Below are 14,282 nucleotides of genomic sequence, written 5' to 3' on the forward strand. Positions count from 1 at the left end.
TTTTGTTCCTTGCTTTCTGCTTTGCTGTTTGTTTTCTGTGTTTGTTTGTTCCTTAGGATGTAGATAGCCTTTTCATTTGTTTGTTTTCTCTTCATGTATGCCATTTTTATTATACTACTGGGTTTAGATTTTTCTTGGGTTTTTATGGCAGTGGTAGTTATTTTTCAGTAACCAAACCCAGTACTCCTTTGAGAATTTCTTGTAAGGTTGGTTGTGTGGTGTTGAACTCCCACAGTTTTTGTTTGTCTGAGAAATATACTATTTGCCCTTCATTNTTTCAAGGGCTTCTTGTTCTATAGGATCTAGACTTTGAGATTTATTAACTTTTGGTGGTGTGCTTTCTTGATTTTATGTGTTTCTGGTATCTTTTTTTTATGTTTATTCATTGTGGCAGGGGGTTCACAGTCCACAGGTTTGAGACTATTGACTAACTAAGATGTTGCTGTGGTTGCCAATTTGGTATGGCTACCTCCGTGACTGCTTAGTTGGCCTCTAGTGTCTTGTGTGTGTGGTTGCCTCGGGGCTTGGGCCTCTCCGGGGAGCCACCTCTCTGGTCAGCTAGGACTCTGCTGGGCTGCTGGATCACGGGGCGGTACCACAAGGTGTGTGGTCTCTGCTGAGCTTCCACTTCTCGTGCAGGACTTCTCCCCGTTCCCTGCGCTCTGGCCTGGTCTGCAGGATCACGCAGTAGCGGCCCCACAGGGTGTGTGGTTTCTGCCAAGTCTCCGCCTCCCTAGCCTGACGACTCCCCACTCTGTGCACACTAGGCTGGGCTGCTGAATCTCGCAGTATTGCCCCGCAGGGTGTGTGTTTTCTGCCAAGTCTCTGTCTCCCTATCCGACGTCTCCCCGTTCTGTGCACACTGGGCTGGGCTTGGACGTGTCTTTTGCAACCCTCGTCTATCAGCCGGGCCTTCAAGACCCTGCTCGGCACCACCTCGCCCAGGAGGTCTTCCAGGTTTCTGCTAGGCGCAGACGACAGGTCACTCTGGGTGCCTTTGTAGCACTGTGTAGATCTTTCTCGGGACTTATCACCTTCCTCCTGGTATCGCAGTTATTTGTGTACTTGTCTTATCTCCCACACCAGAGCGTAAGCTCCTAGGAGGAGGAGTCCGCAGCACACGGTTCACCTTTGAATCCCCCCAGTGCAGACCGACTCTGGCGCCCGCCCGCAGTCAGCTCTCCAGCAGGTTCAAGCGAACTCGGGAACGCTCCAACCACACTATTCCTAACCAGAAATCGGTTAGGCGTTTTTCCAAACTGGTGGCCGCAGAGATGGTATCTGCCTCCTGGTAACAGGAAGTTTACCTGGGGCCGGAGCCCAGGGTGCGGTTAAGTGACATTCAGCCAGGCCCACACTTCCCTGCCCTCCCAACACTGGCCGGGGACGCCCCACGCCACCAGCCCCGCTAGAGAACCGCAGAGGGAGTGGGAGGGGAGTCCTGCCCGCAGGCCCTGGGAAGCCCCGCGCCGGGGCAAGCAAGTGGGACGGCTCAGTGAGGAGCCGAGCCGTGCGAGGAGGACAGGCCTGGTCGAGCCGGGCCGGAGCCGCCTCCACCCGAGAGAATGGAGGCAGCCCCGGGGACGGTGACTGGCCCGGTGGGGCAGGCGGAAGCTGGGCAGGCATCCGCCCCGCAAGCAGGGCCGGGCTGGGGGTCACTCACGGGGCTGAGCCGGGCCAGGGTGCTCCCTCTCCGCCTCGTCGCCGTCCCCATCCTCGGCTGCCGCCGCCTCGGTCTGCTCACTCGGTCCCGCGGCTCGGGCGCTCCCAGGAATCTTCTTTAATGCCGGCCCAAAACCTCGAATCTGTAGTTGCTTTTTTTATAGTTGTAAATTAGTTGATGTGGGTGCGCTGATGGCCGTGGCGGGTGTGCGGGACTGTCAACGCCCAGCGGCGGGCTGCAGGCTGCAGGCAGCAAGTATCAGTCCAGACCAAGCGCGGCTTAGGTGACGACGGCAGACTGCGTTCCCAGCAAACAGTTTTTTTAAAGCTGGTTTTCCACTTCTAGGTCTCCCTTTACCCAGAAAATAATTTTGGAACAAAAAATCTAAAAAAAAAAATCTCCGGCGGCTCCAGCTTGCTGCAATTTCTCAGGCTTCTCCTCTCCCGCCTTCCCGTCCGCCATTTTCCCCTCAATAACCAACAACTGTGACTCTTAATAAAAGATACACTGAAGTTCTTCATTTTACTTTTACACTATTCTCTGAGACTATAGCAAATTAAAAAATAACTCAAAATAAGTGAGTTCTCATCTCCTCATGTTACGAATTCAGTAACCTGGTATTTCTCAAAGTTTCTCCCACATAACACTAGTTTCAAAAGAACTCCACTTGAATAGTGGATTCTGTATGCAAATAAAATCAGGGCCAGCTGCTATCTGTGATGGTCCCTCTCAAAGGATCACATTGTACAAGAACATATTAAAGATATGGAGATGTCCTGAAATAAGAACCCTGCTCAACCCCGCACTTCCTAAGCTTTTGACAACTAAAACTTTTTTTAACCTTAATCAGCAAAACTAGTACTCCAGAGAATGGGAGGAGCTGAGTAGCATCAGGTATAAAATGTAAAGCAGTCAAAGCCCAGGTCTTCCGAGTCTGTAGTCCTACACAGGACTGCCAGCCTCAAAGAGTTGGCTATGGACAAAGTACAGGTTTTCTCTGTGCTAACCAGCACCTCAGAAAACTGAGCCTACAACCGTCGCCTTGTGATCTACCCAGCTGGACTAACCAATCCAAACTATGATACTGTTTAATACAAAAGCAATCAAAACAAAGACACCAGAAATATATCCCTGCTTCATAAGTGTGTATTATGTATTATTTTATTTATTGCAAGTTATTCATCCCATTTATTAGCTTACATATCTCACTGTCCAAATAATCTTTGATTAACAAGATTATTTCTTACCCCAATGCACAGTGCTTGCCTCACTACAGGTGAACAATAAATGTATGTTGGTTATATATTGAATTAATCAATAAATTATTACCTCTGACCCAAGATATGATTTGCCTTGTATTAATTCAGGTGCTGCATAAGCAAGACTCCCACAACATGTCTGTAGATGGTAATCCTTGTTACCCTGCCAATAAGATAAAAATGAAACATTTACTAATTACAGCCATTAAAAGACTTTAACCTTGATAAACATTCTCCATTTCTCTGGATTTCCAGCACCACTACAACCTGGCACAAACAACATCTTTTTCCCCTTAGTCCAGTCAGGTCAGGTTCATACTCCCCTAGATATCCTCTACATAATAAGCCTAGCAAACATCCAAGTACCCATGCCTTCCCACCCTAAAGTACTTAAGGAAAAAAGATTATTTCTTTACTGGTCCCTATCTCCAATATCAAATCTTTACAAATACAGAAAAGCTTCCTTTCCCTTATACGGAAGAAAGCAATATGGTACATAGAACAGTGCTTTGAGAGTCTGTTTCCTAGACTCAATTATAAGATAAATCACTACCTTAGTTTCCACATCTGTTAAAATGAGAAATCTGCTCATGCTCTTCTGCCCGCCCACAGGTGCCCAATACTTGTATAGAGTTCTGCAGCTGGCAAGACTTGTGAAATTATGAGATTTCATTTACAATGGAAACAACATGCCCAGGAGGGAGGTCCTCAGCAGAGGGCTGAAGCAATCCTCCCCAAGCAGCCCCTGCTTTCTTAAGTGGTATCTGGGTGGCATCTGTGGCAGTCATGAATAAAGGCTAACGGAGTATGTCACAAACATTCTCCACTGCCTCCTGTGGAGAACATGACTTAGACCAGTTTATCTGATCAAAGTATGTTTTATCTTTATATGCCTGCTGATCCAAAAACAAAAAAAAACAAAAAAAAACCTGCCTTCTAGCCTTTGGTTCCCAGATAAAAGGCTCCACTGATAATCTCTAAAGAGCTGAGGAAGAGAAGAATCAGAAAGAATAAGACATTCAGCCAAAGGAGCAAAATCTGCTTCCCTCTGCACCTAGCTAATTCTGATTGGGGCAGGAAATCATCATGGGACTACAAAGGGCTGAGACAAGTCAGCAATTTCAACATTCTTAATGAGTGTAGACAGCTCATTTTAGAGACTGTGAGTTCTCATTAGAGAACTCAGGAGGAAGCCTCCAACAGGCAGCCACACAGGAGATCTGCGGCAGACAGCAGAGCTGGAAAGTTCAAAGTCACCTCAAAGAGAACATCAGTACTTAACTATGGAATGCAAATTAAGGAAATACATAGCAGTATAAATTTAGCAGTACATATGGACTTTTTCCTTCTTTTATAGGGAAGAGGGATTGTCTCTCAAAATGTAACTAATTGTTAGCTATATAACAATTTAGATAACAAAGAATAGATTTGCACTAAATTCTCAACTCACATCTAAATGAACAAAGGCATCATCTAGTGGCAACATACTCAAACTGCAAGTGCATGGTCAAATTCAACATAGATTCTGTAGTGTTACCTAGGCACTGCAGATTTTCTCACAGCATATCCATGGGGTCTTCAGAAGGACCCTCTGGAACTAGAGCACTGACTCTCAATCTTGGCTACATATTCAAATCATCTAGAGAACTTGCAAAAATTACTGATGCCAGTGACAAAATTTAACATTCTTCTCAATTGATGCAACCAGGCTCAATAAAGTCTAAGTGAAAGTCAGGGCAAAATAACAAACTACGAGGTCCATTAACACAGGAAATTTTTTATTTCTGCACTTACCTTAGGTTTTGCACAGAGACCAAAGTCAATCAGCTTTAATTTATGATATTCATCAAACAACAAATTTTCCTGGGAAAACAAAGATATTATGGTAACTGTATACTGACTTCCTTATATCACATCCCACCTCTAGCCATTTCTAAAAATGACTTAAGTATGCTTATATCAAAAAACCTGGGTAAAATAGAGTGAAAAATCATTAAAAACTAATGAAATGACAAGATAAGAGCGCCAAATCCTAACCACTAGACCACCAGGAATGCTGAAATGACAAGATGTATAGAAGGGAAAGAGGAGTAATGTTGATAACTATACTGCTTCCCCTCAAGACACGCTAGCATAAACCATTTTCTTCATGGTGCTATGAGTTTATACTACAAGCAAACGCAATTTGTGCCAAAGGCAAGTTTAAACCAAAAGAGTGAGCTCAAATAAAAGAGCTAGGTATAAACAGACCAAAAAGGATAGTAACACTACCATACTTTCTCAGACCAATTCTAGGTCCCTGTCCCTGGTACCAAGTAATATTTAAATCAATGTCTACTATCATCCACCTAGACAGAGCCTGCAGACTAAAGAATACTCGCATTTTTATGCTATCCTTAAAAAGCAGTCTGTTAATACCATTCAACTGTTCCTTTCTGAGTCATAATGAAATTGAAATTAAAGGAACACGGGGTTAGGAAGACAGCACTAAATGGAAAATAGTCAATTACACGAGATTCTCAAAGAAAATACTCAATACTCTTCTTTCCTAGAGACAAAATCCTGATTACAAAGATTTCTAATGTAACACACAATTGACATAGACTGCTAACAATCCATCCAAAAAACCTACCAAAAGTAAAGGAGGAGAAAAGAAACATGTAGATCCTGACTGAAATAAACAAAAAAGCAAAGCTAAGATAGATTCCTAAACAGAAAGAACATTGAAAACCTAAAAATAACAGGTAAATGATGCTGAACTCTCAGTTGAGCATCTAACTGTGACACAGTCACTTACTGGTTTGAGGTCCCTGTGAGCATAGCCTTGGCTGTGCACATAAGCAACTGCAGATACGATCTGACGGAAGACAACTCGGGTCTCCTCCTCTGACAGGCGATCCTGGGAAATTATATAGTCAAACAGCTCCCCTCCAGGGCAATACTAAACAGCAACAGAATCACAAAGATATTGTTATGACTTACAAAAATCACTTCAGAGGAATTTAAAATAAAAAATTAGACAACTCAGAGATACTAATTCGACTTTACAGGCAAGAGAACTGAGTGAGGCATATTCAAAAATACACTCTCAGGATCAAGCAAGTTGATAATTATTCCAGGAATGAGAACAATAACTCTTTCCTCAAACAGTTTTATTACCAGTAAGTAGAAATAGAACCAACTACCACTGTGATTTTAAAAAGCTCACTTAGGGTTTTATATTTTTACAGCAAAGTAGTAAAACCCATTTTCATCTTAATACACTCACATTTAGTGTAGTTACCTGAAATTTAAAAAAAAACAGCAGTAATTATTGTTTCTTCATCCCAAAGACCAGTGGTTTTCAATCCTGTACCAGAAGGAGTCCAGTTCTACAGAGACACCTCAGAGGCTGCCTGAGAACAGGTGCCAGAGCACAAAGCTCCAAGCTTTCCATCTCTTCTCCAGAGCAGCTCCATTTTTCTGTAAACTGGGTTTCCATTTAAGATTTCATTTCGTTTTAGAAATATTAATTAAAATTATAAATGCATTAGACTTTAACCTCATTGTTCCAAATTTAGGAATTATTCCTATAGATGTACTAATTCACATCAAAAACAATGCACATTAAAGATCATTCACTACAGCAGCATTGTTTATAAAAGCAAAAGACTGAAAACAACTGCCTTAATCCATTTGGGCTGCTATAACATTTCTTGCATTGAGTAATTTATAAACAACCAAAATTTATTGCTTACATTTCTGGGGGCCAGGAAGTCCAAGATCAAAGTGCCAAGAGATTCATGTCTGTTGAGAGCCCATTGCTCATTGATGCTGCCTGCTATTGTGTCGTCACATGGCAGAAGACAGCAAACAGGCTCCCTTAAGCTCCTTTTATAAGGGCACTAATTCCATTATGACTAATCACCTCCTAAAGGCTCCACCCTCTTAATACTATCACGTTGGGGATTAAGTTCCAACATATAAATTTTGGGGGGACACCAAAATTCAGACAATAACAATGCTTACACTATATAAATTATGACACAGCTATGACATGGAATTCTATGTGGCAATTAAAAAAAAAAAAGAAAAGGAAGCTCTTTACAAACTGACATGAAACAATCTCCAGTATTAAGTAAAAAAACAAGGTGTAAAAGAGTAGATACTGGGCCGCCCGGTGGCGCACTCGGTAGAGTGCGGCGCTTGGGAGCGCGGCAGCACTCCCGCCGAGGGTTCGGATCCCACATAGAGACCGGTCCGCTCACTGGTTGAGCGCGGTGCGGGCGCAACACCGAGGGTTGCGATCCCGTTACGGGTCACGAAAAAAGACAAAAAGGGAAAAAAAAAAAAGAGTAGATACTGATGTGGTGAATTGCAAAAGCATTATGCTGAGCAAAAGAAGCGAAACACAAGAATGCAGACTATATGATTCATTTACATCAATTCTGGAGCAGGTAAAACTAATCTATGGTGATAGAAATCAGATCAGTAGTTTCTGGGAAGGGAGGGCTGGGTGTGGTTACAGAGATTAACTGCAGAAGGGTGGGAGAAAACTTTCTGGGGTGATGGAAATGTTTTATACTTTGACTGGGGTGGAAGATACATGGGTATATACATTTGTCAAACAGTATACCTAATATGTTCAATTTACTATAGGCAAATTACACCTTAATAGTAAATTTTTTGAAATGCTATCCAATAAGAATTACATAAAGAAAACAGCCTACTTTATATTTTCAAATAAATAAATAAATACAATATAAAAAGAAACAAAAACATCTAAAATCTCTATGAATGTACCAGATGGTCTCCAAGCTAAAATGTTAAGTGGGAAAAAAATAAGGGGCTGAGTAATATTACACTTTGTGACCATATGTGTGACAGAAACCAATAAGCTACACACACACACACACACACACACACACACACACACGCACACACATGCACACACACAAAATACATGTAAGTGTCTATAAGAGACAAGAAAAGTAAATGACTCAAAGGAAAGGGAATTGGATGACTAGATGCAGGGGAGAGATGGTTTTATTTTTTAATACATACCCTCTTGTACCTTTTAAATTTTGTATTTTGGGGTTGTCCGTTTGTTTTTAAGAATTTAAATTGAACAAAGGGGTCAGCTACAAAAAAAAGGTTTTAAAATCACCATTGTAGATCAGGTGGGTAGATCTACAGTGTAGTAAAGAGAAAATAGCCCTAAGTCTAAAACTTTCAACATTATGAATTTTAAAATGCTTTTAAAACAGTGCTAATCTGTGAAACTGACGTCTAGTTACAAATCATTTGGCTGAGACTAAGGAAAATAAAACAAGAGATGAATGATCCAAGTTCTAAAGACTTTATGTTTCAAGCCAAAAAGGGCAGGGTAAAACTTGAAAGAGTTTGGTTTGCATAATACATGCAATGGGAACTACCTATATGCTGTGCAAAAAAGATGTGTTCACCTCCTAACATCTGGTACTTGTGAATGTGTCCTTATTTGTAGATATAATCAAGTGAAGATGAGTCACATGTGGACAGAGACATAGACACAGAGAATAAAATGCCATTTGAAGATGGAGGCAGAGACTCAACTGGTGCATCTATTAGCGAAGGAACACCAAGGAATGCCAGCAACCACCAGAAACTAGGAAAGAGGCATGGAACAGATTCTCCCTTAGAACTTCCAGAGGAACCAACCTTGTCTGCACCTTGATTTTGGACTTTGAGCCTCCCAGAACTGTGAGACAATAAATTTCTGTTGTTTTAAGCCACCAAGTTTGTAGTAATTTGTTAGAACAGGCCTAGAAAATTAATATCCATATAAAACTGAAATGGATCCTTTCCAGTAGGAACAAATTCCAACATATTTTATCTATTAAACCATACTACCCCATTAGAGGTATATTAGAAAAGGTACATTTACAATGAATCTCCAATTTATTATATATGTCTACTTGAGATGGAACTCAAACAGGTAAGCTACTTAACATTTATTCTAATCTTTTGAGTGAAATATACTTTTCTCTTAACAATTGATAAAGTGATCAAATGCTTTTAGTTCCCTGGAATGTATTACTAACCTCAAGAACCATGAATATTTTGTTGGCTGTCTCTAACACATGGTAGAGTTGACATATATGTTGATGTCTCAGGTTCTTCAAGGCATCAATCTCTGTTTTGATCCGAGGCAAATCACTCTGTGACAAAACATCATACTGAATGAGCAATAAACTTATTTGGGTTATGTTCTGAGCATCAATATCAACAGATTTAATACTAAGCAGCAAAATCTATCAACAACCCCAAAACAAACTGTTCAACAATATAGAAAAACAACAAAACTTATTTGTATATATATATATATAAAAAAAAAGGCCTTGAGGGGACTGGCTGGTTAGTTCAGTTAGTTAGAGTGCAGTGTTATAACACCAAGGTCAAGGGTATGGACGCCCGTACTGGCCAGCACCAAAAATAAAGGCCTTGAGGATTCTATAAAAGACAAGTTCAGTGTGGGTCAATAGTACAACATCCAGAAAAATTAAAACAATATCAGACTCCTTTAGAAGGTTAGCATCCCACACACAGAAAATGACAGAAACACTCTACTTAGTGGTACCATACCTGGACTACCACTTTTGGTCTCAGAAGTGCCCCTTAGGAAGTATACTGAGCTAAACACCAGTGAATTTAGGTGAAAGGTGTGTGGGTATTTGCTGTCTCGGTCTCCTAACTTCCCTGGGGCTTGAAATTTTCAAAATAAAAAGTCAGTTGGGGACAAGGTTAAAACAAGCTGAAAAAGTTTTAAAAGACAGAAACCTAGAAATCCCATGAAGTAACAAGAAATTAAAACTTCATTATAAAAAGGGACTCAATCTAAGGACCAGTTGTTCAAGACACAATTATTTAGGACTATGCAACCAGACGTGAGGTCTTGACCAAAAATCAATAATAACTTTGACTATTCTGATATGATAATCCTTTTTCTTCTTTTCTGGGTGGGAAGTTGATGACTAAAATCCTGGAAGTCATCACAATAATATTATTAAAAGCCTAGGAAGGAACTAAAATAAGCATAATAACGATAGAAAATACAAAAACAAGTTTAACAATATTGATGCTTTAGAATAGGTTTTGAGTATCAGTGTAATAATACATTTTGAAATTTTGTAATAACAACATACATTTTGTTTGCTATTTAAGCATTTGAAGTGTTCAAGGGAATAAGTCATACTAAAGTTGGAAATGAAGTTTAAATTGATTAAGGGAATTAAATTAATCAAATTTGTAATCTATGTTTAAATACTTAAGAAAAAATGTTTTTAAAGCTTTCTGGGGCAGCTGGCTGGTATGGGGTAATGCTTTTTTATTAGTTTAATAAACATACTATTGAGCACTGAAAAAAAAATAAAGGAGAGCCTGAATTATCAGTTGATGGATTATTAAAAATAATTTCTGATAGTTACTGATTTTAGCATATATTTTAGAAGGAATTCAAAGAATCGAATGACAGTGCTATATAACAAAACTCCTTATATTCCCTTTGACTTATTTGTGTGTGCTAATCAGCACTTCTTAAAAATAAAAGATAAGCTAACAATTGGTGTTATAACCCTCTCCCATTCCAGCAATAAGATATTTAAAAAATTATTTTTTTATGTTTGATAATTAAGAACATTTATAAAATATTTATGCTGTTTTAATCAATTATATACTAATAACAATTATAATGCTAACTCAGTCCAAAAGAAAAATTCCTTTTCTTTTTTAATATTTAGAGATTTTTGGTCATAGAAAAAAATTTTTTTATGTTTTAAGTTTATTTTCAAAAAAAGAAACAGCCACAGGTATATATTAAGAGAGTAGTGAATTCAGCACAAGAACACCAGAACAAGGAAAAGCCTAGAAACCAAACCATATGAAAATGGAAGAAAAAATTAGAAAAAAAAAACCCCAGATGACTCAGGGTGACTTCAAACACTGGAAAGGGTACAGAAGGCCCAAGAAGATTATCAAGAGACAGGTTTTACCTCAATATAAAAAAATAATAACTTTATATACATCATAGCCAAGACCACAAATAGAATGAGCTGTTTTAGCAGGTAACAAGCTGCTCAATCCCGGAAGCATTCACATAGAGGAAAAAGAGGCTGATTAGGAAAAGAATTTCATTAGATAACTTCTAAGGTCACTTTGAATAAAATGCTACGACATAAGATTTACCTACCTACATATCTATAATACAAAATAGATCAACATTTAGTAAGAGTATCATGAGACAATAAAAACAGGAGATATTCATATCCCAAAACGCCTACAAGACTACGAATTTAACTACAAAAAAATGATACAGACTTCAAATTTGTGCCATTGCCCTGCATTAAAATCTGAAAGACAAAGTAACTCCTTCCCCCAGATTACCTTTTAAAACCACAGATCTACACATTTAAAATAACAGCTGCAAAAATATTATTCTAAGAAAAGAGCAGTAACTAGAACATTAGAGCAAATTCAGATTTTAATTAACAAAACTGATCTATAGAATATTAAAAAATTATTAACTTACCCCTAGTGCATGTTTATCCATGATTTTTATAGCTACCATTTCTCCAGTAAGGATATGGCAGGCAAGTTTGACCTTTGCAAAACCACCTAAGTAGAGGAAAATGTATTATGAAGAGATAAGCAAAGACTCAAGAACAAATACCCTTTCATATACTTCAAAAGTCTACCAAACCATATTTTTCTGGAAGTTTCTGGCTCTTTCTCCTGCTGTTTCCAAAGTGTTAGACATGACTCTAGCCTCTTCTTATCCAAGAGCTGAAGATTTTTTTTTACCATGATAGTATATCTCTAATTCTGTAATAAAGAAGTAGGAAAACAGAATCCACTCTTTAGAAATTTGCTTTACAAGGGATGGCCAGTGCAGTTGGTTAGAGCATAGTGCTGATAACACTAAGGTCCAGAGTTTAATCCCTGTAACAGCCAGCCACCAAAAAAAAAAAAGAAAGAAAAATGAAATTTGCTTTATAATTAACATTGCTAGAACACAACATACAGTTGCTGAGACAGAAGACAAATTATATAAAACTTCCAATCAGTTTTAAAACTGTGAAGATAAGCAATTATATTTCAAAACTGGATGAAAAACGAGATGTCTCCACTAAGTATCTAAAAGAAATCTCCAAATTAGCACTTCTGAAAAGAAGTTCCCGGTGGTGTCTCCCATGGTCTTTCCCATTTCAGTAAAAGCCAACTCCATTTTCCCAGGTACTCAGGCCAAAAACCTTAGAAGAACCCTTAGCCCTTTTCTTTCTCTAGGACCCCATATCCAACCCATCAACAAATCCTGTTGGCTTTATCTTCAAAATATATCAATGGTTACCTTGGAGGAAAGGAGGCAGGTACTGACTGGAAATAGTCTATGTATTGATCTGAGCACGGAACATATAAGGATATATATATGTATTTAAACTTACCCCTAGTGAAGTTTTATCCGTGGAGAGATAATATATACACACACACGCATATATGTAAAACTCCATCAAGATTAATGCACTTTGGACTTCAGGTGAAGATGGCAGAATAGACGGTCCCTAGCATCACTCTCTCCCACAAATCAACCGATTTAAACTATAAAAACATAACATCAAGTGCACACGGAACGGGGAGACGTCCAGTGGGGAAGGCAGAAGCTCTGCGGAGACCACATGCCCTGCAGGGCCGCCGTCACACGATCGAGCAGATAGGCTTCACCGCTGCTACCCAGCTCCATTCCCAGCCCGGCCTAGAGCACATGGAACAGGGAGACGTCCAGCAGGGGAGGCAGGAACTCTATGGGGACCACACCACCGCAGCGCAATCCAGCAGCCCAGCCCAATGCGTACAGAGCACAGAGATGTCCAGCAGGGGAGGTAGAAGCTCTGTAGAGTCCACACACACTGTGGGGGGGCTGCCGCCACATGATCCGGCAGCAGGTAGGCTTCACCGCCACCACCCAGCTCTATCCCAAGCCCGGCCTAGCGCGCATGGAGCAGGGGGACATCCAGCAGGGGAAGGGAGAGCTCCGCAGAGACCACATGCTCTGCGGTGCCTCCGCGCATCCCAGCAGCCCAGCCCAGAGCGCACGGAACAGGGAGAAGCCCAGCGCAGAGCACACGGGAGGTGGAAGCTCAGCAGAAACCACAGACCCTGTGGTACCGCCCCATGACCCAGCAGCCTGGCCGAGTCCATGCTGACCAAAGAGGTGGCTCCGCAGAGAGGTCCAAGACCCGAGGCAACCACACATGCAAGGCACTAGTGGCCAACTGAGCAGTCACGGAGGTAGCCATACCAAATTGGCAACCACAGCAACATCTTAGTCAGACAATAGTGTCAAACCTGTGGACTGTGAAACCCCCTGTCACAATGAATAAACATCAAAAAAAAAAGATACCAAAATACAAAAAATCAAGAAAGTACACCACCAAAGGGTAATACCTCTCAAGCTCTAGATCCTATAGAACGAGAAGCCCTTGAAATGACTGACAAGGAATTTCGAGTGATAATTCTAAGGAGGCTGAATGAGATACAAGAAAACTCAGCTAGACATCATGATGAAACAAGGAAAAGTATACAGGACCTGAAAGAGGAAATGTACAAGGAAATCAATGTCCTGAAAAAAAATGTAGCAGAACGTGCCAAACTGAAGAATTTATTCAGCGAAATAAAAGACACAATCAAGAGTTTAACCAGCAGGCTTGCGTAAGTGGAAGAGAGAACCTCTGAACTTGAACATGGGCTATTAGAAATAACACAGGCAGACAAAAAAAAAAAAGAAAAAAGAATCAAGGGCATTGAAGAAAATCTGAGAGAGATATCAGACAACCTTAAGCACTCAAATATCCGAGTCCTGGGTATTCCAGAAGGGGAGGAAAAAGGAGATTGCATTGAAAACATAGTCAACAAAAGAGTGGCAGAAAACTTCCCAGGTATAGGAAAAATCACAGATCTTCAGATCCAGGAAGCTCAACGATCTCCAAATGTATTCAACCCAAAAACGTCTTCTCCAAGACATGTTATACTCAAATTGGAAAAACTCAAAGACAAAGAGAGAATCTTAAAAGCTGCAAGAGAGAAGCGTCAAATCACCTATAAGGGAGAACCAATCAGGCTAACATCAGACTTTTCATCACAAACCCTAAAAGCTAGAAAAGAATGGGACGATATATTCAAAATACTAAAAGACAGAGATTGCCAGCCAAGAATACTCTACCCTGCAAGGCTATCCTTCCGAAATGAAGGGCAAATAGTATATTTCTCAGACAAACAAAAGCTGCGTGAGTTCACCACCACACGACCACCCTTACAAGAAATTCTGAAAGGAGTACTGGGTTTGGTTC

General features: G+C 40.3%; 1 protein-coding gene across 1 annotated transcript in view; it reads right to left on the reverse strand.

The window, feature by feature from the left end:
• MELK (maternal embryonic leucine zipper kinase) overlaps positions 1–11,549 on the reverse strand; it is an 81,940-nt gene extending 70,391 nt beyond the window's left edge. Inside the window, exons 1-5 of the mRNA XM_008588490.1 lie at positions 11,468–11,549; positions 8,985–9,101; positions 5,720–5,863; positions 4,717–4,785; positions 2,993–3,085 (exon numbers count right to left, since the gene is read on the reverse strand). Of these exons, the coding sequence (XP_008586712.1) occupies positions 2,993–3,085; positions 4,717–4,785; positions 5,720–5,863; positions 8,985–9,101; positions 11,468–11,506 (462 nt within the window). The 5' untranslated portion in view covers positions 11,507–11,549. The remainder of the gene's footprint in view (positions 1–2,992; positions 3,086–4,716; positions 4,786–5,719; positions 5,864–8,984; positions 9,102–11,467) is intronic.
• Positions 11,550–14,282: the final 2,733 nt, after the last annotated feature.

The sequence above is a fragment of the Galeopterus variegatus genome, unplaced genomic scaffold (assembly GCF_000696425.1).
Source record: "Galeopterus variegatus unplaced genomic scaffold, G_variegatus-3.0.2 Scaffold11, whole genome shotgun sequence".
Lineage (NCBI taxonomy): Eukaryota > Metazoa > Chordata > Mammalia > Dermoptera > Cynocephalidae > Galeopterus > Galeopterus variegatus.